Source organism: Schistocerca cancellata, chromosome 4, assembly GCF_023864275.1.
Source record: "Schistocerca cancellata isolate TAMUIC-IGC-003103 chromosome 4, iqSchCanc2.1, whole genome shotgun sequence".
Lineage (NCBI taxonomy): Eukaryota > Metazoa > Arthropoda > Insecta > Orthoptera > Acrididae > Schistocerca > Schistocerca cancellata.
In genome coordinates this window covers 215,992,922-216,017,843 of record NC_064629.1, presented here as the reverse complement: position 1 = coordinate 216,017,843, position 24,922 = coordinate 215,992,922, and the positions used below count along the sequence as shown (strand labels likewise).

General features: G+C 38.4%; 1 protein-coding gene across 1 annotated transcript in view; it reads right to left on the bottom strand.

The window, feature by feature from the left end:
- Window positions 1-24,922, bottom strand: part of LOC126183299 (Fanconi anemia group M protein) — a 237,968-nt gene that overhangs the window by 6,382 nt on the left and 206,664 nt on the right. The window contains exons 20-21 of the mRNA XM_049925138.1: window positions 22,049-23,827; window positions 8,527-8,693 (exon numbers count right to left, since the gene is read on the bottom strand). Of these exons, the coding sequence (XP_049781095.1) occupies window positions 8,527-8,693; window positions 22,049-23,827 (1,946 nt within the window). The remainder of the gene's footprint in view (window positions 1-8,526; window positions 8,694-22,048; window positions 23,828-24,922) is intronic.

Genomic DNA, 24,922 nt, shown 5'->3' with positions numbered 1-24,922 from the left:
GTCTAAACTGTCTTTTTAAAGTAAATTGTTCTTATTCCAATACTGATACTATGTATTGAGCTATTGGTTGGAAATAGACACATATTACTTGCAACAAATTTCGTTAAGGAATAAATATACTGAGAAGCAGTGGTCAGAATACAAAGTTCCTTGAACAGGTTTCTACATGACATTCTCGAATGTACACCACAAATGATTCTCATTATACGCTTTTGCACGCAAAAAAATTTTTCTCAGTTAAAACTTTTTCTCGGTTTGACGCACTAGCCCAGAATATGTCACCATATGACATAACAGAATGAAAGTAAGCAAAGCATGCAAGTTCTTTTAATAAATCTCCTACATCTGACATCATTCTCACTGCAGATACAGACTTGTTTAGGTGCTTCAACAATTCTGCTGCACGCATTTCCCAGTTGAATTTATTATTGAGTTGTAATCCCAGAAAATTAATAATGTCAATCTCTTCGAACTGTACGTCTTCATATGTTATACATATGTGGAAGCAAATCTCCTACAGGTTCTGAATTGCATATAGTGGGTCTTTTCAACGTTTAATGACAGTGAACTGGATTTAAATCATTTGTTAATGTCAGTGAAAACTTGATTAGCAGCCGTTTCTGAAACGGTACTTAATTTACTACTTGTTGCAATGTATGTATCATCTGCAAACAAAACAAACTTTGCATCTGGTAATGTAACACACATGAGATCATTATAATGTATTCACTAATAGTCTCATCTAAAACTATAACCAAACAAGGATTCAGTTCATAGATTTTTTTTTTTTAGAATTTTCTTTCCTTTTCTTACAGTAGCTGGATGATTAAAAGTAATCATTTCTAAATTATTATCTAATTATGTTCGACTGTGTGCATGATATAGAGTGTGTTTGAGAGAGGGCATGGAAGACATATGTGGAGTGTGAGAATGTCTTATCTTATTGAAAACTACATAAAAAGTAAGTATGTGTGGGGAAATTTTTGTCCAATCATGAGTCGTGTGACTTATGTCCAGTGTGCATATTTTGTGTAAGAGCAGCCAGAACAGAAAGTTAGGTATTAAATCAATTTATATATATTTTTTTGGGATAATTCAAACTTTGTTCTATTTTACTTAAATTTTGTTTCATAAATCCAAAAGTTCTTTTATAATTTGCTTTTTGTAACCCTTTTGAATGAACTGGGAATTACTGTGAGTATTTGAGGACTGGAGCTTCTCTGGCTATCTGTCAAAATCATTAGCCAATAAGATTCAGCATTTCCTGCATTTTAGTGTAGGGCTTTGTACTGTGCTTCTGTGTCTCAAAGAGTTGCTCATTAAGCTCCTTATTGTGAAGAACACGTGGAAATATGCCACACAAATTTCAGCTAAGATGAATGAAATCTTTTGTTCTTTTATCATAATTATGAAACAACTACAGTTTTATGCCTGTTAGCAAAAGTTTGGAAATTTTAAATGATTTTGTTTGGAAGTTATTTGTGTGTGAACTTTCTTGTTGTACAGCAACTCCACATGGCATGTTTTGTGAACATTCTCCAAATATTATCGCAAGCAATTCCTCTAACAAGGGAACCTCCCCATCGCACCCCCCTCAGATTTAGTTATAATTTGGCACAGTGGATAGGCCTTGAAAAACTGAACACAGATCAATCGAGAAAACAGGAAGAAGTTGTGTGGAACTATGAAAAAATAAGCAAAACATGCAAACTGAGTAGTCCATGCGCAAGATAGGCAACATCAATGATGATGTGAGCACAGGCGCGCGGTGGTCCCGTGGTTAGCGCGGTTAGCGTGAGCAGCTGCGGAATAAGAGGTCCTTGGTTCAAGTCTTCCCTCGAGCGAAAAGTTTGCTCATTTTATTTTTGCAAAGTTATGATCTGTCCGTTCGTTCATTGACGTCTCTGTTCACTGTAATAAGTTTGGTGTCTGTGTGTTGCGATTAGTAGACGAAAGGACATGCCTCTCCAATGGGAACCGAAAACATTTGATCGCAAGGTCATAGGTCAACCGATTCCTCCACAGGAAAACAAGACTGATATATTCTATACGACACTGGTGACGGCATGTGCGTCACATGACAGGAATATGTTGTCGACCCACCTAACTTTACACGTGGCGAATGGGTAAAAAGATTCTTTTACCTTGCCCGATTTAGGTTTTCTTGTGGATGTGATAATCACTCCCAAAAAAGTGATGATGACAGGAATATGTTGTCGACCCACCTAACTTTACACGTGGCGAATGGGTAAAAAGATTCTTTTACCTTGCCCGATTTAGGTTTTCTTGTGGATGTGATAATCACTCCCAAAAAAGTGATGAAAACATAAGAGTTTGTCACATAAACTGCAACAAATGAATGCAACAGTTTCACAGTCGCACAGTTTTCTCTGTGCTCTGTCAAAACATATGTTTTTAAAGTTTTCAAATTTTTCCGTGTGTAGACCGTCAAATCCTGCATATGTCCAAGCAAATCTGAACATGTCCTGGAATTTTGGAGAGTGAAGTTGATTATTTGTGAGTGCCTGAACTCTGATAATTGTCTGAAAATAAAAATTTCACTCAAGGGAAGACTTGAACCAAGGACCTCTCGTTCCGCAGCTGCTCACGCTAACCACGGGACCACGGCGCTCCTGATCTCACATCGTCCTTGATGTTGCCTATGTTGCCCATAGACTACTCAGTTTGTATATTTTGCTTATTTTTTCATAGTTCCACACAACTTCTTCCTGTTTTCTCGATTGATCCATGTTCCGTTTTTGAAGGCCTATCCATTGTGCCAACTTATAACTAAATCTGAGGGGGGTGCGATGGGGAGGTTCCCTTGTAAGAAGACCACTGAATGACTTGAAACAGTAACTCAGGAATAGCTGTGGGTCAGTGGCTGTGCCAAATGTGGAGTTTATTCTGATTAGATTTGTAAACTTCTGTCTGTTTTCATGTGAAGACTTGTTTTAAAACAGTACAAAACTTGCAATGTTAATGTTCTTTGACAGTAAATGTGGACTTGAAAGAAATTTAAAATTTGTTTCAGAGGAAATAGAACCTAATTAATCGAACTTTAAACCTTTCACCCAAGTTATTAGAATCCCAAACACCAGATATTTTCACCAAACTTATTGATGCTGCCTCCAATCTTGAGTTATGTGGCGTTGTTTGGTAGATAATTAGTCAACGTTTTTTCAACATCGCTTTTCAGTGGCTGAAACAGTTACAGTAACTATCACCAAATAATGAAGGGAACGGTCTTCAAGAAGCCTATCAAGGAAGGTGAAGTGCAATTTCTTCACCAAAACTCCAAATGTGGACTTTTAGTAGAGTAACAGAGGTAAGATCCCACCCCACCACCAAATGATGCAAAAAAAATTGCATATATTAATGTATTACCATCAGAGGTCCTGGATAGAGACCACTGACTGGTAATAAACAACAGAAAAATAAAGGTGGGAAAAAGAGTAGAAAACCAAGAAGGTGAATAATAGCATAGAAGCTAAAAGATGGAAGACTGGAAGCATTTTCAGAGCACAGTTGTAGAAGCAGCAAAGGAAGTGTGTGGAAGAGCTGGTAATAGGAGGAGATACAAGGAGACACTTCTGTGGAATTCTGAAGTTAAAGAAGCAGTTTTCTAGAAGATAAGGTGTTTACAGTATGGTTTCAACAAAGGGCATTAGACACAATGGAAGAATATAAACTGAGAAATGAAGAGGCACAAAATGTGATTGCAGAGAAAAAGAAAAAAAAATGGATCACAAAATGGACCACGATGATGGACAAGATAGTAAACAAAGTACGAAAATACTGTTTGGAATGATAAGAAATGGGAGAAGAGGAATGGCAGAGAATATAATAATGGTTGATTATGATGGGAATAAGGTAGAGAAGGAAGATTTTAAAGGGTTGTGGAGGATATATTTTGATGATTTGTTGTATTGAGATGGAGCAGTGGAAGAAGATAAGACATGTGTGGGAAATAGATGGTGAACTGGACATGGAAAAGGATCTAATGTGGGTAGAAGTGGAGAAGCCACTGTTGAACATAAAAAGGAGTAAAGGTACTGGGATTGGATGAAATAAGTGTGAAAATTGACAGAACAGTGGAAAGTGTGGGTACATAGTGACTGTATATAGTTATGAGAGCTGTATGGAAGCAAATGAAAGCTCTGTAGGCCTGGAAGACAGGAACACATTATTATTATTATTATTATTATTTCTTTACATCCAACTGGCTGAGGAAGTCAAGGACATGTAGCATCAGGATAAAGTTGACATTATACCAATCATACTATCAACTACAGGAGTCATACCACACAATATCCACCAGTACATCAATGCAATACAGCTACATCCAAACTTATATATACAACTACAGAAATCCATAATTATTGATACATGTTCAATTACCCGAAAGTTCCTAAATGCAATATAACATATACCGTACACTTAAAAGGAAGTCACACTTTATTATTATTATGGGAGAGATCTATCAATGGCTTTCCTGGATTCAGAGAAAGCATATAACATTGTATCCAAAAATAAAGTGTGGGAGGCATAAAAAAGGAATGAGGTGCAGAATCAGTGGGTATTGAAAATAAAGGAATTGTACCAATAAAGTGCAAGTTTTTCAGACATGAGAAGAGAGAGAACAGGATAGCTGACACAGTTTAAAACAAGAAAGTATACTGTCTTCATTACTTTTCATAGTGGTGGTTGGTGATGCAATGATACAAGTGGCAAGAGAGACAGGAGACAGGATGACAGCAATGATGTGTGCAGATGATATGAGAATATGGGGGAACTAGAAGGAGAAGGTACGGAGGCAAATAGGTGTTTGGAAATAAGTTGTGCAAGAGGATGGCCGCAATTTTATTGAAAATAAGTGTGAGCTAGTGGTCACAACTAGAAAGAACGATACAGGTATTATAAACACAACACAGTGTGGGGAGCAGCTGATAGAGGTGGGAAGCTTCAAGTTCCTGCTGAGTATAAAACAGGAAAATGGATGAAATTACAAAGAGATAAGTGGACATGCAGGATAGCAAGACAACCTGATAGCTTTATGAGCAGAGTGAGATGAATTATATGGAACAAGTCCCCCAGAATAGTAGGAAGGTGATATAACAAATATACAGAGGGGTCCAAAAAAATGTATCCACTGTTTAAAAGTCCATTACTGGCAGACTAATTGACGGAGTTGTCTCATCTTTGGTAGTGAAATAGTTTGTAGTTCCGGCAATCGCCACACAAGCGTTGTATTGCGTACTTTTGACAGTTGCCAGATAGTCAGTGTTTTGTTCTTAGTTGCACCTAGTTACTCGAGTAAACATGGCTGGCGCAAGGCTTACATTCTATGAAAGGAAGTCAAATTTGAAGTGGTATTTTAAGTATGCAAACATTAATGAGGTTCAACAGCAATGGCGAAATGAATATCAAACAGAGCCACCGACACGTTTAACAATTCGTCGCATTCGAGACAAATTTGAAGCCGAAGGCTGTGTTAAAGATGTGCACAAACAACGATCTGGACAACCTGTAACAATAACAAGTCCAGCTAACTCCCGTCCTGTGTTATAACAATTCACTCGCTCACCACAGAAGTCTGTGAGACAGTGTGCCCATGAAACTGAAGTGTTCAGCGAATTTTGAAGACAAGGATGACCCAGATCGTAGAACGGAGTACTGCAAGTCGTTTATTAACATGGTGCGCAATGATGAAGAGTTTGCAGAGATGATTGTGTGGTCTGATGAGGCACAGTTCACACTCAATGGTACAGTAAATCGCCACAATTGCATCTACTGGGCCGCCGAAAATCCTAACATCGATGTAGACAAAGCCGTGAATTTGCCAGGAGTAAATGTGTGATGTGGGTTGTCTTACAGGGGCTTGATTGGGCCATTCTTCTTTGACGTCACAGTTACCAGTGAGGTGTACTTTCAAAAGCTTCAGAAATCCATTTTACCTGCCATCCGAGACTTGTATGGAGATGGAAGAGTTTACTTTCAACAAGATGGTGCCCCAGCAGACTACCAAAATCGTGTTAGGGTGTACCTCGTCGAAAATATACCAGGAAGATGGGTAGACTGTAGAGGTGCTGTGGAGTATCCACCACGTTCCCCATACCTAACTCCTCTGGACTTTTACCTGTGGGGAACACTAAAGGACATCGTTTATTGACAAAAGCCACGCACATTGGATGAACTTCAAGAATCCATCATACATTCATGTGCAAATATTCAACTGAACGCGTTGCAGTCAGTAGTTTGTGCTGCAGTTCGGTGGCATTGTTTGCGTGTGGATGTTAATGGTGACCATTTCAAACACCTACAGTGATATCTTTAAGTTGGACTTTAAGCTACACTTTCACCAAAAATGAGACAACTCCGTCAATTAGTTGGCAAGTTATGGACTTTTAAACAGTGGATACATTTTTTGGACCCCTCTGTATTATACACCAATTCTACTGCACAGGTGCAGAAATCTGGGTTATGAAATAAGGTGAATAAAGTAAGGCATCAACAAGTGAAACAAAGATTTTTTGACAAATTTGATAGGTGAAACAAAAATGGAAAAAAAAAAATTAGAAATAAATGTGTTAGGAAGATAACACATGAAGAGCCCGTACAAGAGAAGATTGAGTGGCAAAATTTAAAATGGTATGGGGATGTGAGGAAAATGGATGAGATTAGGATGCCCAGGAAGATGCACAAGAAGAAGACAGGGAGCAGGAGGCATGGAATGAAGGCCAAGGGACAAGTAGCCAAAAGAAGTGGAAGAAAGCATTCAGAAGAGAGGAGAAGACTTGCCAGAATAGCAACAGAGAGGTGGTGCAAAGACTGGAGACGAAAGCAAGGCTTGTATTCCAAGCAAATCCAGCCAGTGATGGCAAACTGTACATGAGACTGCTTATGGTGGTTGTGCTGCAGGCCGAGTGCAATGTGTTTGGTTTCTTTCTGATGGCTCTGCGTAGTAATATTGTGACAGCAACATACTCTATTATTGTGCCACTTGGTTGGCTTTTCCGAAATTTTTTCCATTGTTAAGATTCCTTTTTCACAATCTGTGAAAACAGTGAATTAAAATGATATAAAGGAGGTACAATCAGAATTATAGTCATATGTTGAAATATTTACATACCAAGATGCATTTCTGATGCCAGGAAATACAGGGTGTACATAAAGAATATCCCAGTTTCAATGGTATGTTATAACAGTGTAATTTAGACTATTCACAGCAAATCATACATCAAATTCAAAGTAAACTAACATAGTTTATCATACAAATGATCAATATGTGCACCTTCAGTTATATGGCACACATCCAATGTAAAAACCAATTCTTTACAAACTTTGGTTAAGAAGTCCAGAGTAATGGAAGCAATAGCACTTTCAGTTCCGTGTCTCAACTCTGCCAAATCATTAGATAGTGGAGGAGCATAAACACGATCTTTTATAAAGTCCCAAAGGAAAAAAAATCACATGGCATGAGGTCAGGCAAACGTAGAGGACAGCAGAAAAGAACTCTATCATATTGACCATTATGAACAGTCCAACAGTCTGGGACTTTGACACGTTCAACCATTCTCGTAAGAGATGCCAATGGGGAGGGGGGCTCCATCCTGTTGCTAAATGTAGTTTCTAGGTTCACTTAATTGGGGAAAGAGCCATTCTTGCAACATATTCAAAGCTGCATTCCCTGTTATGATAGCTTCAGTGGGAGGGATGGGGGGAGGAATCCCTCTGATACTGTACAGGTTCATGATGTTGTTCTGACCCTCCAGATATGAACAATGTGTGTACTTACCTTCCCACTTGGATGGAAAGTTGCCTCATCGCTGAACTTCAAATGATCAGGTAAGTTATCTTCCCACTATAACACTTCACTTGCAAAGTTATAATATACATACATACTTTAAAGCATGTATCAAACTTTAAAACATGTACCAACTGAAGGATGCATGTGTAACTCTTCCTTTAGAACATTCCATGATGTCATCTTTGGTAACAGAAATTCAAGACTTGCCTTCTGAACAGAATTCTTAGGACTATGAAGGTAAGATGCCCTAACATGATCATTATCCTTTTCGGACACTTTCGGTGATACCAAGGTTTTCTTTTTACACATACAACCACTTGTTTTGAATTAACTATACCATCAACTGATGTTTTTGGGACACGGAGTATCACAATTAAACTGTAAACAAAATGGAAATTGAACTGAATCTACAGTTTCACTCTCAGCAAAGTGGAGAACACAAAACACTTTACGTTCAGCAGTTCACATTTTGATTATGTGGCACCATAAGTGGGAAACAACAAAGCAGTACTTGTGCATGCACTTATCTAAAACTGTTTGAGTTACTCATTAATTGGGACCTCGAACCAACACTCTACAATGCTTACAGTTCATACTAGTGAAATTTACAACTGGGGCCTTCTTTTAAGCACACCCTGTAGTAACAATAAGCAAACAATAAAATAAAAAAGAAGAGGCTTATATTAAAATACTAAACTATTAACAACATAACTTACCTGACAGATTCTAAATACTTCCCAACCATATAATCAGAATCCTCTGATGGAATCTCATTCAAGAAACTGGCTTCATATTCACTGTTACCTTCTGATTCTTCATCCTCTGATATTGTAAGTGAGGCGATTGACACTTTACACTCATCATCAACAAATCTGATCTTATGCTGAAAGTTCATACACACAAATTATAAACAAACACAGTATAATTCCATAATTCTTTTCAATTACATGAAATAAGACAACTAATACACCACAGTACACAGTTTTATGTGCTGGCTAAGGAAACCTAACAGCACAAAGACAATTTCATCTGCAAAAATTTATTGTTATGATTTAAATAATATTTAGAAAAACTAAATACTTTTGGATTAAATGATACACACACACACCTATACCTATGCCCCTACATAGTGCTGGTGGGAGTTGGACTGGTTGTGGTGGGGGTAGTGTAGGGTGTGGAGGGGGTTTGGGGGGGGGAGGGGGTAGATGGAGAGGGAGATGGTGGGAGACTGGGAGAAGGACTGGGGGTGAATGGATAGCAGCTCGGAGGGGACAGCCTGTCTGACGACTAGTAATGGAGAGTGGTGGGTGGTAAGTATGTGAACTTGGCATTTAATGCACAAATGTAGTGGCCTTATGGGAGCAGAGGGTCCAGATCGCCTGGGTTGTGAAGCAGCCATTGAAATTGAGCATGTTGTGCTCAACTGCATGTTGTGCCACTGGATGGTCAACTCTGTTCTTGGCAACAGTTTGGTGTTGGCCATTCATCCCGGTGGACAGCTGGTTGGTAGTCACACCAACATAAAAAGCTGTGCAATGTTTGCAGACTTGATAGGCTGGGATATCTGTGAAAGCAGTCATACCATTTACCAATTAACATCCCCACACTGCCTTCAGCGTGCGCCACTCCCCACCGGGGCTTACAATCGTTCATTACGTGTTGAGTCCATACACATGCCATTTCTTCCTGCTGCATTCCAAGCCAGCAAACTAGCTGCCTCCCTCCGAGCTGCTAGCCACTCACTCCTTCTCCCTCTACCCAAGCTGCCCAAGACTACCCCTACCACAACCAGTCCATTTGCTGAAAATCTTTAGTTCACCAGCACTATGTAGGGGCATAGGTGTGTGTGTGTGTGTGTGTGTGTGTGTGTGTGTGTGTGTGTGTGTGTATATAGTTTTACACTAGTTCGTCAAAGATAGCTCCAAAAGCTAGCAAGTTTTCTTTCTTTTGTGTGTGCCTATTGATAATATAAGGCTTCAGCTTATCGGTGAGTAGTATCCTTTAATCCAAAAGTATCTAGATTCTACAAAAAGTTTTCCACAACATTTTAAAAAAAGCTAACATTTACTTGAATTGAAAACTCCCTCAATGTATCTGATTGGAGGCAAGCAGTTAGGGACTGCTGGTTTTAATTTTACTGATATTTCAGCTGCGTGCCTTCTCATCAATGTCTGTGTTCAAGATGTTATTTTTAATATTTGCAGTCAGTAAAAAAGTGTATACAGCCACAGATATTAAAATTAATAAATTATCATAGCAAAATATTAATTGCTACTGTCCACTGCATGGACAAACGTAATATTAAAATCTTTGCCACTGAGTCACCTTCCTAGGACACTTATCAAAAAGCTGTTGAAATAAGGTTGCTGGATTTTTAACAATGGCTGCTTCTGTTCAACACATTTTGGAAACTGAACCAACATTTAATTAGTTCACATGTAGCTCCATTTGTTGACAAAGCACTTTCTATTACTCATATGTTCTATGCATAGACTACTTACTACATGATTGACAATTAATATTAATATTGGCATGCTTTAATGTATATGGCTGCAAGCACATTTTCCATAAATTTAGGTATTTAAGAGCGTCTCTGACTCACTGAGAAATTGTCTGGAATGTACACAGCGAAATCATCAGTTCAAATGCGCATTGGACACCCATCCTGATCAATCTGATGAGTGCACTACACTATGTGAAAGCAGTGAGTAAGGATAATGGATGTAACTCATGAGGGGCCAACATTGGAGGAGGAGTAGGAGGAGGAGGAAGGTGGTTGCACATATCCCAGTATTTTTGGTGATATAAATTGCTAATAAACGGGAACAAACAAAACACGTCACAAATAAAGTCGTCTTTGGCATGCCTGAGGGAGAGGGAAAGGGGGGAGGGGGGAGAGACAGAGAGGAGGAGAAATAGAAGTAGAAGTAGTAGTAGTAGTAGTAGTAGTAGTAGTAGCAGCAGCAGCAGCAGCAGCAGCAGCACATATGTGTGTGTAAATAAAACTGGATTCAAAGTTACCAAATGTTAGCCATAATAAGTAAACAATGTAACAAGTTAGAACAGAATCAGAAGAAAAAAGGCTGGCTGTCATATTTAGTTTGTTCAAAGACATGGGAAATTATTTTGGCCTGTCTGTTGAAGATGGTAATTTTAGGCAAATATTGCACTAATTTTCTGCCAATGCCTTCTTTCTAGCCTCCAAATATTTTTGAACCACTTTTCTTTTCTTTTTTTCCATGTGGGAGTAGGCAAAAGTCAGAAGGTCCCAAACTTGATCAACAGGGTGGATGTTACAAGATCTAGTACTTCAAATCGCTTAATTTTTCCAATGCCAAAGTACTTTTGTTAGCAAGTGCACTAATATAATTTTGTCATCATCCTTTTCCAATCCTGCTCTTCTCATGCAGGATGAAACAAAATCCATGCACTTGGATGCTATAGGTCTATTCCTTGTATACAAACAGAACAAAAAAGTCTAACAAAATTTTGTTCCATGTATATTTTCAGCAAGATTAGGATAAGAAAGGAAGGCAACACTGAAATCACATGTATGAAAGGTATCCTGATCCAATACTGTTTAACTCTGCTGTCCTGTTAGTGCAAAGGGTTGAGTTTTGTGTTTGTGTACTCAAGTTTGATTCCATGTGTAGGTGTAATTTTTTAAACTTTGATCTGCTCAGTAATCAATAGCACACTGTGTTTCTTTAACAATACATAGCCTACAACTACATTTCTTATCTTTAATGCTGAACACAACAGTTACAGATTGGACATGTCAAAAACATTCATGAACTACATTCAGTTAGAGTAAGCAGTTGCAATATTTTAAATACACTATCAGTGACAGTGCCTTCCACAAAACACATGGAGTCTTCAGAGTAGATGCTCAATCAGATCTCCTCTAACTCCAAACATTTGTGACTTGCTGGATCATGCTTCTCTAAATTCTTCACAGCATAGATGCATCCGCACTCACAATAGAAGCTTGGAAGCATCCTTCGAGTTCTTCCACATTCATCAGCATAGTAGAATAAATGTAGTAGAGTTTGGTAATTATCTATAGCTGACGATGTAATATCTTAAAGAAATGTAATGGAGATGAAAGTGGTAACCATGGTAGTCGGTACAACATTTTTTTTGCAAAAGAATACAGTAAGATGATGATGATGATATGTGATCTGTATGGTTCCCAGAGAATTACTTAGGATAAAGGAAGCAGTGACCAAGAAGTTGAAGGGTGGCATGACACTTTCTTTTTCTTTTTACTTTGTGGGAAGGGGTATAATAGAAAATGGAAGCAATGCTGGCAATGGACTGGAAAACATGGTGTAGTGATGTGCTTGGAAGAAGAGAAAACATTTCAAGGCAAAATACATCATTAAAAGTGGAATAATAAACATGATTGTACTCCTATTTGTGTGTTGGTATTATACAATTTTGTGTTTATTGTATAAAACACACAGTACATGCTGTATAACAATTAAGATTTCAGATAGCGCATGACACAGCACAAAATTATAAAATTACCCTTAGACACAGTATGCTAATGCAAAACTCTACCCACTGCACTAACTGGACAGCACAGTCACACATTATTGAATCAGGATATCTGCTACACATGTTATTACAGTGATGCCAAATTGCCTTTGTTTGATGTCCATTTTCCACTGAAAATATGCACACAACAAAATTTTGTTAGAGACTTTTTTCTGCATTTTTAGCACACAAGGAACAACGCTGTGTCATTTGAGTGCACAAATTTTGGTTCATCATCTATATTTTTTATCCATTTGATCCAAATGACTTGTGTAGTATTCATCTGTTACTGTCTTACACTTCTTAAGGTAATCAACAAAAATAATCCCTTTTGCATCCAAGAAAATATTAGCCACAGATTTTCTAGCAGATGAAATAGGCTTCGCCTTTTCTGTTGCATCCAATACATGCTTTGATTTCCGTACTGTATATTGAAGCTGTGGACCCACATCTTTTTCATAGTACCAAACCAGTACACAAATTCTGTTGCATTTTCCAAAACACAGATTACTTTTCATATATGTTTTTTGTCAGCCTTCAACAAATACAGAACCCATCTTGCTAAAAGCTCTCTCATAGTTGATTCTTTGTGTGAAATATACCATACTCTGTCTTCTAATATGATTATGGAGTCCGCTATTTATTACACCTGTAACTGTTGATCAATCAGCACCATTTGTAGACTTATGATATTTTAATCTGTGGTTGCAGTTTTGGTAGATCTTTCATGTGTGTCACATTTAGGAGAAGTACATCCATATTTAAATTCAGTTGTCCATTTTTTACATTTGAAGTAAACCATCTAAAATGTAGAACTTTAGGCTGGCAGATACAAGGGTGCACATGAACTCAAAAATGAGTCAGAGAATATTTAATATTTTATAGGTAATGTGGTGAAGGACTGAATTAAAGAAGTTTCTGAAGGGGAAACTCCTGCTACTCCACTGAAGAGTACCTTTACAGTAACTCTTATAATTAATGTTTTCACAACGTATAGTAATTTAACCCTCTGAATCTGTCACACGAATGGTATACCAGGGACACAGTGACCCTCAATTATTTGCTAGAGAAACAGCCTGAATATAGAATATTTTATATTGAAATAGTGGCTCTCATATAATAAAAGCATTTTATTCCACCTCTGTCATGTACTTTTTTGATCAATATTAGGACAGATATATCCAAAATGAGAGAACAAGTAAAAACTGCCATGGAAGCTTTTCAATTAGGTAATTTAAAATTGATCCAGAAGGAAAGACTTTATTTGCAGTTTATTTAGATGAAGAAGCTATTAATGAAAGGTACATATTACACAAATATTTTTAAGTGTTCTAACTTATTCATAAATTTATTCATCCACACTCTGGGAATTTGGACTACAATGTTACGGGTAACTGGCAGGCCTTTCCTATTAGGGAAAGCCATGTTAAAATAATGACTGTGGATGACTGTATTTTCTTCATCATTGTCTGAAATTCAGCAGACTGACCAGTTTCACTATTGTCCGTAACTTGCAGAAGCACCAGCTTCAGAATCACTTTCATCATGAAAGTCACTTACGCCACTTTTACAACTGAGTTGTTCTAACAATGCTTCCTGTATAACATATTCTGTTAGTAAAATGTCATTTCTACATGCCATTTTCACACAAATGTTCTTCACCCTCAGCTACTGGATACTTACACGATGTGTACTCTGGGATCACAATGACTCTACAACAAATATTTCTCCACAAATTAATTAAATAACAATGTCTCACAACTTCGAATGTTCACCTCAACTAGGCCTCACTCAATGCTGAAATTACACTGGTGGCAGCAGACTGTGTGTGTGCAATGGTGCACGCAAAGAAACAAACTACTACAGGGTCAGACTGACTCCGATGTACACTTCTAGGGTTAATTTAGTAAGATGTACATCCTTTCATTTCCTCCCACATCACTGAATTTCTCCACGTGATACAGCTCCACGAATAGAAACAATGTAATGTATATGCGACACAAGTTTTACATACATAGATCATGTGGTTTGAGAAAATGAAGCATGGAGGTTACCTGGAAACAGTAAACTGTGGTACACTGTCTTCCCCACAAAATGAATGGTAAAACCTAATTGACTGCAGTCTGAATCTTCAGCAGCTGAGTCTACAATTATTGTGAAATGTTTAGATTCACTTATGTCCTTGAATATCTGTTGCCTTGCAGACTTTCCCATTGTGCCAGTAAATTATCTCTGTGTTTTAAATGACACTATGTATTTCCCCATGCAAGATTTTTTAGTCCGATCTATATGAAAAGCTAAGAACGTATCAAATTTGGCATTTAGATCCATAGATAAGATGAAACTGCTGTTTCTAAAGGAGAATTTTTTTCTGATTCTTCTGAAACAATAATTCATCAACGAAAGTAATTCACTATACACTGTACCTCTCTATGAACATTTCTCTATTTCACTTATTTATTCTACTTAGAAGAACCTAGTCAGTATATGGAATAGAGCATTTCTTAAGCTAAAGTTTAAAACATGATGATAAAATTCACTTATGATTTAATACTGTTACTCTGCCATTACAACGCTTCAACAATGATGTGATGTCTGGCTTTAAATAACTCTGTTTCAGACATCTTGTCCTTAGTGTCTGGTCAGTCTATTTGTGTCACTGATCCTGATGGAATGACAGTCTCACTAGTTACAGATTAACTCTACAGGCAAACTGTGATGTGCTCTCTGCTGCTTGTTTGAAGGCTTCATCTGTAAGACTGCAGCCTGCCCCTTGTGGCTGGGCTTCATCACTCCACATGCCACTGAAGATGGGTCATAGCTGTGACTGACAGAAGGTGTGGGCCTGATGGGCCTTCCTCTGGTGAAGGGCGAAACCAACTGAGAGTAAACAGCCATCTTCTGCTTACTGGCCTCCAGGTTTTATGTGTACTGCCTTCCTTGCTGTACACTTTGTGTGCTGAGGGAGCCCTGCCCTTCTGCCATCATGACATCCACCATCCAGAAAGTGCTGCGGGTACAGGTCTAACAACATGTCATCTTTGGGAGTGCTGAGGTCCAGTGTATCTACACAGGCATATCCGCAGTTGCAGATGCAGTCACCTCTCCTGTTTCAGAGGGGACACCTGAGCCTGTAAGATCCGGACAATCACAGAACATGGGATTATTGGTAGTTGGGAGCTCCAATGTTAGGCATGTTATGGGCCCCTTAGGGACATGGATGCCAAGGAGGGGAAGAAAGCATACTGGGTGGAGTCATTCCAGATGTGGAACAGGTCCTTCCGGATGCCATTAAGAGTACAAGGTGCAGCCAACTGCATGTGGTGGCCCACATTGGTACCAATGATGTGTGTCACTTTGGATCAGAAAAAATTCTCTCTGATTTCGAGCAGCTGACAGAAGTGGTAAAGGCTGCCAGTCTTGCTTGCGAGATGAAAGCAGAGCTCACCATTTGCAGCACAGTCGACAGGACTGATTGTGGACCTCTGGTACAGAGCCAAGTGGAGGGTCTCAGTCAGAGGCTCAGATGGTTCTGCGACCATGTAGTCAGCAGATTCCTCAACTTGCTGGGCAGCTACATGGGTAGCAGTGGCTATGTGGTATGGACTGAGTGGTTTTTTAGGTTAGAGGGTCTCGCGTAAACACAAAAAGGGCTTCAGTCTCAAAGGGTGCAGGTGGAACAAAGGAAGAATGTAGAGAAAGGAACCATCAGGATAATAATTGTAAACTTTCATAGCTGTGTTGGGAAAATGCCAGAACACCAAGTGCTAATAGAAAGCACTGATGCTTAAATTGTTACAGGCACTGAAAGCTGACTAAAGCCAGAGATAAGTTCAGCTGAAACTTTTGCAAAGAATTTAATGATGTTCTGAAAGGATAGGCTAAATGCAGTTGGTGGTGGCATGTTTGTTGCTGTTTGACATAGTTTATCTCATTGCAAAATTGAAGTAGATAGTTTCTGTGAGTTAGCATGCATAAAGGCCATTCTTGGCAACTAGAATAAAATAGTAATTGGATACTTTTACTGACCTGCCAACTAAAGTGATACAATTGCTGAAAGGTTCAAAGATAACTTGAGTTTAATTTCAAACCCCTACCCGACTCACAGAATTACATTTGGTGGTGACTTCAATTTACCCTTGATATTTTGGCGAAAATACGTGTTTAAATCAGGAGGTGCGCATAAATCATCATCTGAAATTGTGTAAAATGCCTTCTCTGAAAATTATTTCGAGCAGTTAGTTCTTGAGCCCAAGCGTATAGTAAATGGTTGTGACAACACACTTGACCTCTTAGCAAGAAATAATCCATTGTTAATAATGAACATCAAAACAGATACAGGGATTAGTGAACACAGGGTGGTTGTAGTGAGACTGACTATTGTAACTCCCAAATCCTCCAAAACTACACAAAAAATGTACCTATTCAAAAAACAGATAAAATTCTTTTGTTGTCTTTCTGAGAGAGAATCTCTATCTTTCCAAATTAACAATGTGAGTGCAGACCAGATGTGGCTTGAATTCGAGACTTATACCAAATAAATTAACAAACAATGGAGCTGATCCTCCTTGGTACACAAAACAGGTGATAACACTGTTGCAGAAAGAATGAAAAAAGGATACCAAATTTAAATGAATATCAAATCTCCAAGACTCGCGATCTTTTACTAAAGCCCCAAATTTCATGCTATCATCAATGCAAGATGCTTATAATAGTTTCCACAATGAAACTTTGTCTCGAAACGTAGCAGAAAATCCAAAGGGACTCTGGTTGTATGTATGGTATGCTAGTGGCAAGACACAATCAATGCCTTCTTTGCACGACAGCAATGGAAATATTTTCGATGACAGTTACTAAACACAGTCTTGTGAAATTCCTTTGCCAAAGAAGATGAAATAAATAATCCCCGATTTGAATCAAGGAACTGTTGCCAACATGAGTAACTTAGACGTAGATATCCTCAGAGTAGTGAAGCAACTTAAATCACTTAACAAAAGCAAGTCTTCCAGTCCAGACTGTATATCAATTATATACAACTGCTTGCTCGGCGAAAGATCTGTACCTAAAGACTGGAAAGTTGCACAGGTCACACCAATAGGACTAATCCACTAAATTACAGGCCTATATCATTAACGTTGATATGCAGCACCGATTTTGGAACATGTACTGTGTTCAATCATTATGAAGTACCTTGAAGAGAACAGTCTATTGACACACAGTCAATACAGATTCAGAAAAAATCTGTTCTTGTGAAACATAACTGGCTCTTTACACGCACAAAGTGCTGAGTGCTACAGATAAGGGATTTAAAATTGATTCGGTATTTCTAGATTTTCAGAAGGCTTTTGACACTGTACCACACATGTTGTGAAATTGCATGCTTATGGAATATCGTCTCCGTTGCGTGATTGGATTTGTGATTTCCTGTGAGAGAGTTCACAGTTCGTAGTAATTGACAGAAAGTCAACGAGTAAAACAGAAGTGATTTCTGGCATTCCCTGAGGTAGTGTTATAAGCCACTGCTGTTCCTTATCCATATAAACAATTTAGGAGACAATCTGAGCAGTTGTCTTAGGTTGTTTGCAGATGATGCTGTCGTTTATTGTCTAGTAAAGTCACCAGAAGGGCAAAATGAATTTCAAAAGGATTTAAAAAAGATATTTGTATGGTGCAAAAATTGACAATTGATCCTAAATAACAGAAAGTGTGAGGTCATCCACATGAGTGCTAAAAGGAATCAGTTAAACTTCTGTTACATGATAAATCAGTCAAATTTAAAGGCTGTAAATTCAACTAAATACCTAGTAATTACAGTTACAAATAACTTAAATTGGAAAGAACACATAGAAAATATTGTGGGGAGGACAAAACAAAGACTGTATTTTATTGGCAGAACACTTAGAAAATGTAAGAGATCTACTAGGACACTGCCTACACTATGTTTGTCTGTCCTCTTTTTAGAGTACTGCTGTGTGGTGTGGGATCCTTACCAGATAGAATTAATGGAGTAAATTGAGAAAGTTCAAAGAAGGGCAGCACGTTTTGTGTTATCATGAAGTAAAGGAGAGAGTGTCACTGAAACGATACAGAATTTGGGGTGGACATAATTAAAACAACACGAAATTTCAATCACCAACTTTCTCCTCTGAATGTGAAAATATTTTGTTGGCACTGACCTACATAGGGAGAAATGATCATCATGATAAAATAAGGGAAATCAGAGCTCGCATGCAAAGATCTAGGTGTTCGTGTTTTCTGCGCGTTGTTCAAACTGGGATAATAGATAATTATTATGAAGGTGGATTGATGAACCCTCTGCCAGGCACTTGAGTGTGATTTGCAGTCTCCATGTAGATGTAGGTGTAGATATCTGTGCACCCCTCAAAGTTTCATGGTACGTGACATAATGCTTTACCTTCCCCACTCAGTTATAAATTGGTTATACAAAGGCATGTTTCATCAGACCAACACCCAGCTTGGCTGAAGCTAACACTGAGAAATACAGTTGTGCCCTCTGGTACATTGATAAAAAAAGATGTTATTAAATTTGCTACCACAGGATTGATAGGAGGAGAGGGCACACTCTGCATAACTTTAATTTCTGAAATTGTCCTAGTGGCTATTCCTTGTCAGCTTGCAGTGGTACTGCTTCGATTCTGTAATGTCCCAGTTCCCCACTTTTCTGCTCTAGTGCAACTTGTTATCTAACAATTTGTTCTGTCATCGTGGTAAGAGAATCACTCATATTAGTGGAAAACGTTTCCATCGGCATATTGCTTACGCTACTCGTGCCAATCCAAAAAATTGTACAAGGGAAGTTAACACCAGGTTCAAATTTAAGGTACATAATACAAAAGGAGTTACTCTAATTCTTATGGTGTATCATAGCCCATCTACATTTGTTGCAATCCCATGCCAAAGGACCCCAACATCATCAAGTAAAACATCTGACTGGAACAGCCTTGGTACACAGCACCTTGTGCCCAGGAAGATTACAAAATGCTCACCTAAAAGTCATCAAATATATTTTGTGACAGTTGCCTCTGAACTTGGAGAGGTCATGAGGTTAACGATACTGTACCAGAGTTACTTTCAAATTGAAATGAATGTTGTTGCAATCTACCACAGCCAACAAATTATACAATGAGAAAAACACCTTCTCAATCACCACCCTTCATTTGGAATTGCAGGTTACAAGTTGAGAGAAGTTGACTGCAGTGATGTTCATGTGATGACAATGTCTGGTGTTGTGAAGACCACTCCTGGACGTAGGTTGTGATGACGACAGATGGCGAGACTCCCATTTCTATACACTAGTTGTCGAGAAGCCCATTTCTGTACTGACCTCAGGTCAGGAGGTCAGTGGGAATTGAGATTCAACAGGTGAGGTGGTAATATTACAAGTGAATGAGATCAAGCTCTGAGGGCTGGTGAGTGATAAAGTCTTACAGCTGAAGGCAGCAGTGAAACACTGGTACTTGTAATAACATTTATTAATGTGATTCCTCCAATGAATTCAGTCTTCGCTGGGGGCTGCTCAGTCAGCAGTCCAACAGCTCACGTAGCTTGTCAGGCAGGCTGCCTGACAGTGGGGTGTAGTAACAGGGGCTAGCAGGACAACCTATGGACATGCCTCTGTTGATACAAAGGGTCTCAGCAGTCTCGTAGATGATGCACACTTAGACCTGTACCCACAGCACCTTCTGGATGGCGACTGTCGTGAAAGAGAAGCAAAAGGCTCCAGACTCCCTAAGCACATACAGCATATAGCCAGGAAGGCAGTAGCCATACAACCTGGGAGGCCAGCAAGCAGAAGATAGAGGCTGGCAAGAACATGGCTGCATGCAGTCAGTTGGTTTGGCCTTTCACCAGAGGAACACCCAGCAAGTCTGCATTTTCCATCAGTCACAGCTGTGATCCATCTGTAATGGCAGTGTGGAGCAATTAAGTCCAACCACTGGCGGCAGGTTGCAGTCTTGTAGATAGAGTCTTGAAACAGACAGCAAGCAGCACATCACTTTTCGCTTATAGAGTTAATCTGTAACTAGCAAGACTGTCATTCTATTGGCATTGGTGACACAGATAGAATGTCCAGGCACTAAGGACAAGACATCTGAAGCAGGGGTATTTAAATCCAAACATCATGTCAAGACATCACTGAACCATCATTATAGCATGGTAGGTGGCCATTTGCCCTCGTTTAACCAGAGGTGTCAGCTGTCCTGTCCACACCGTGACAGTCTTCGCTGTGAAGACCACTCCTGGACGTAGGTTGTGATGACGACAGATGGTGAGACTCCCATTTCTATACACTAGTTGTCAAGAAGCCCATTTCTGTACTGACCTCAGATCAGGAGGTCAGTGGGAATTGAGATTCAACAGGTGAGGCGGTAATATTACAAGTGACTGAGATCAAGCTCTGCCCCATCAGTACTAGAATGCCTTGGAGCGGCATTGTTAGGATGATACATGTCATCAGTCCATATTGTAGAGTTTGCAGAATGACATTCTGGATGCTGTCATACTGCACCGTTTGCGCTCCATGCTATGACTCCACTCGCTGTGTGGCAATGAGTTATAAGTGTTGCCCTGGTTTTGCAATATTTGCTCTCTCTGTGTGCTTTAGATTATGATTGTGACATAGTCTGAGTTGGACTTGGTTCTCTTACTGTTTGTGTCAAGCCAATAGCTTTGAAAATTTATTAGTGAACCAGGGAACAGGGTTGCTGTGCAACAAAAGTTTAGACTTGGATGGCTGGGGGTTGAGGGACTAAACATTGAAGTCATCAGTCCCTTGGTCAAGTAGTAGTTCATCTGGAGTTAGTGATGTCTGACAGAAATTTGATCAGATCATGAATAAAATTGGGATATTGGACAAAATATAATGCATAGGTGAGATACAGTTTCATTCACCTAGCTTCACAGTTAGTCAGTTAGTACCTAGTGTATAGTGTCCAGCAATCAGGAGAATAATGACCACACATACTCATTTATTTGTTGGATGATAGTGAACTGGTGATTGGTCAACTTATAATGCAACCACATGCAGTATTAAAGAATAACATTTCTGTTTCATGACATGGTCATTTCTATGTGGTTTTCTCATTACTCATATCTGTTTTAGAGAGATTTTTTTCTCTACATCACATAGGCTGCAGTGCCTACACCGACATCTGTTTCCTTTTTCGTAATTATTAACCATCAAAAGTATCATCCTAAGAAATGCCAATTGACAAAAAAGAATACCAAAAATAGTTTTATAATTTCATTCAGTAAACAATGGAATTAATCAGAACTGCAAAAATGATAGAACAAATTTAAAAAAGCCACAAGTAATAATGATAACTTAAAAACCATAATGCTAGGTATTGGCGTGGAAACAGAACAGTATTGAGATTACATATACCAGTAAACATTTTCTCAGAAACAGATCTAGTAGTAAAACAGGACATATATTTGAATGTTAAATTTATAAATGCATCTTTAGACTTAAATAACACAATTGAACTCAAATTAATATACACACTATGGTCATAAGCTGTTTACTGTCCGCTGCACTTACACACTAGTTGTAATGAAATAGTTCTTACACATTTTAAAATAATATGAGTGTCCCTACTACTATCAAAGATGTCTACATGTCTAGAGTTTAACTTTGAGGTGAATAGCAGCATTAACTAAAAATAGGATGAAACTTACATGCTTATGTTTCTCTTTTCCATTTTTTGCCTGGTTATCCTCTAGTTCAGCTGTTTTTCTTGAGAGTGTCTTTCGATGATTTATGCTGGTTTGCTTGTTGCACACAAATACACCATCTAACGATGATGAATCACTACTGTCATGTGTAGAATGTGATGCAGAAGTATCTTCATTCTCTGTATCACACCTCTTCATGTATGTAGAAGGATTTGTTTTTGTTTCCTGATTAGCAGTTGTTTTTTTATTGTTGTGAGAAATTTTAGTTGATGTCTTTTTTTCTCCCTGGTGTGCATTAGAATATTTGTCTGTTATTGCCTCTGTATCACTTGGTGAAGTACTTCCAGGACACCACTTATTGTGAGAAATTTTAGGCTCTGCCTTGTTTCCTCCATGTTGCATGCTAGAATACCAGTTAAATATTGATTCTGTTTCACTAAGTGAAGTACTACTACGAAAACACCCAATGCTTTTTTTGTAAGGTTTCTTGCATATTTCACTGTCTCCAGAATCTGAAGAGAGTGAAATGCATTTTTGTGGTTCTGTCTCAGGTTTTTCCATTCCATTTCCTCCAACAAAATGTTCAGTAACCATTCTGCAAGGTGAATCAAAGACTTCTTGCCTTTTGGCTTGATCTGTGTGTTGAGCTTCTGATTCTTCATCAGCACAGACTTTTTGGTTTTTAGATTGTTTTGTGCATTGTGTTATGGATTCTTCATCAGGAAGGACTTGTTGGCTGTTAGACTGCTGAGTGTGTTGAGTTACTGATTCTTCATCAGCACTGTCACTGTCTATACCACTGAAAAGTAATTCTTCCTCCTCTGGGACTAATTTAAACATGAAATTTAGTCCATCCTTTAATTTTGAGTCATGTACTTCTAAAGAACTTTCTGTTATTATTTCTTCTCTTGTACTCGTATCTTTGTGATTACTTTTCAGTGTAAGCTTTGAACCACTAGTAAAAGTGCGAGTAGGATTTTCTATCTTGAATAATGTTCTCTTACTAATTTTTGGGGTGGAACAGACTGGATCTTTTCGTACCTTCTGGGAGAGTACTGGGGATGAATCACCTATATCTGAACCTATATCTGAGTAATTAAATATTTTATCACTTAAGGGGCTTACGTGAACTGATGATTCCTCTGCAGTTTTGAAATCTGAATTTTTGTTACAGTTTATGCTGTCATTACTACTTTTAATTTGTGTATATGAAATATTTTCAAAAGCTGCCTTTGATGTACTAGGGACTTCTAAATCTATTGCAGTGTGACTGCTAATATTTGAAAGACACGGTAGTTTAATTTCATGAAAATGAGATTGTGTAGAATCAATATCATGAAAATATCTTTTATTTGTGTCTTCATACTCTGGTGATAAATGCAAGTCTGATAAAAACTGGTCTATGTTACAGACCAAATTGAATTTTAAAACACAATTGAAATTCTCACTAACTGGTTCCTCGTAAGTTGCACACAATCTGTCTAGGACACCAGGGATGAGAGGAGGTTCTGTTACATCTGTAACAGAAACTGAAAGCTGTTGCAATTTTGTGCAAGATATCACCGGTTCTGAATAGCAACAGTTCTGAAATTTGAAACTTTTTATAAATAAATTTGCCATATTACTCAATTCTTGCACTTTCTTTAAGCAGTTTCTTGTCTCTTCTTTCAAATCATCTAATTCGTTGCATTTGGGTGCCACGAAATAACATTCTGTATCAACTGGTATGATGGTCTCATCTTCATCTTTTCTGTGGTCCTGAGTGACATTACTTTTACCAACCTGGAAGAAACAAAAGAAGTTACTGTTTTCTGTACACAATTTAAGAAATTATTTCAGTAGTACATCTGTGAAAATATATACAGGGCAAGTCACATAAGACTTAACATCCCTTTTATTTCCTGTATAGTGCAAGGTAATGAAATGGAAGTTTTCAGCAATTGACAATGTGCAGAGGGGCATGTGATCTTGTTGCACAGTTAATACTCTAAATTTTGTATCAAATAAGATAGTGAAGCAAGTATGTTTTTTATGCAACAATGTATTTCAAAGGGATTTGAAAACTCTTAAGAAGACAGCTACAGTGATGTAACACTTGTTAATGTTGGCATTACATTTTTTTTCAAAAGTAGTTAAGAAATGTGTAAAAAATTGAAAGCCAAGGCAGTTGGATTCAGCTATTGCAGTGTCAACAACATCAAGAGTTGCTTTCATGTCAGGCTTTGTCATTATTTGCAGCAAGAAGATAGGCCTATGTTACTAGGATACATTGTACTTCCTATTTCAGTTAACTGTCATTTTCATAGTGCTTTCTACCAAAAAAAAACCCTTTAATTTAGAAAAGAGATGGTAATCACTCAGGGTCAAGTCCAGGCTGTAAGAGGAGTGCTCAAAGACTTCGGCCGTAAACTGCCAAAGAAAATCCTTCGACAACACAGCAGAAAGCAGGATAGTAGTATTGCAAAAAAGCAACACAGTACCACTGGACAACAGCCCTTGCCATTTGTTTTGAACTGTGCATAATGGTCGGTGAAGGCTCTGACAATAGGCCACTACATTTATGGTATCTTCTCTATGTCTTAAGTCAACGAATTGTATGCCCTTTGATACCAAAATACTGTGGCCATAACATTTTTGGTCCTCAGATATTGTTCGGCTTTTTTTGATTTTGCTCAGGATTGTGAATGATACCATACCATTGACTGGAACTTTGTTTCTGCACATCCTTATTTCCTACAGGCAGCTGGCACAAGTGGTGAACACTACTGGCCTTGCTTGCGGGGTGCAGGCAGAGCTTAAAATTTCCAGTGTTGAGTGGTGGTGTTTGGTTTGGAGTCGGGAGGACAGTCCCAAACAGAGGCTCCATTGATTTTGTGA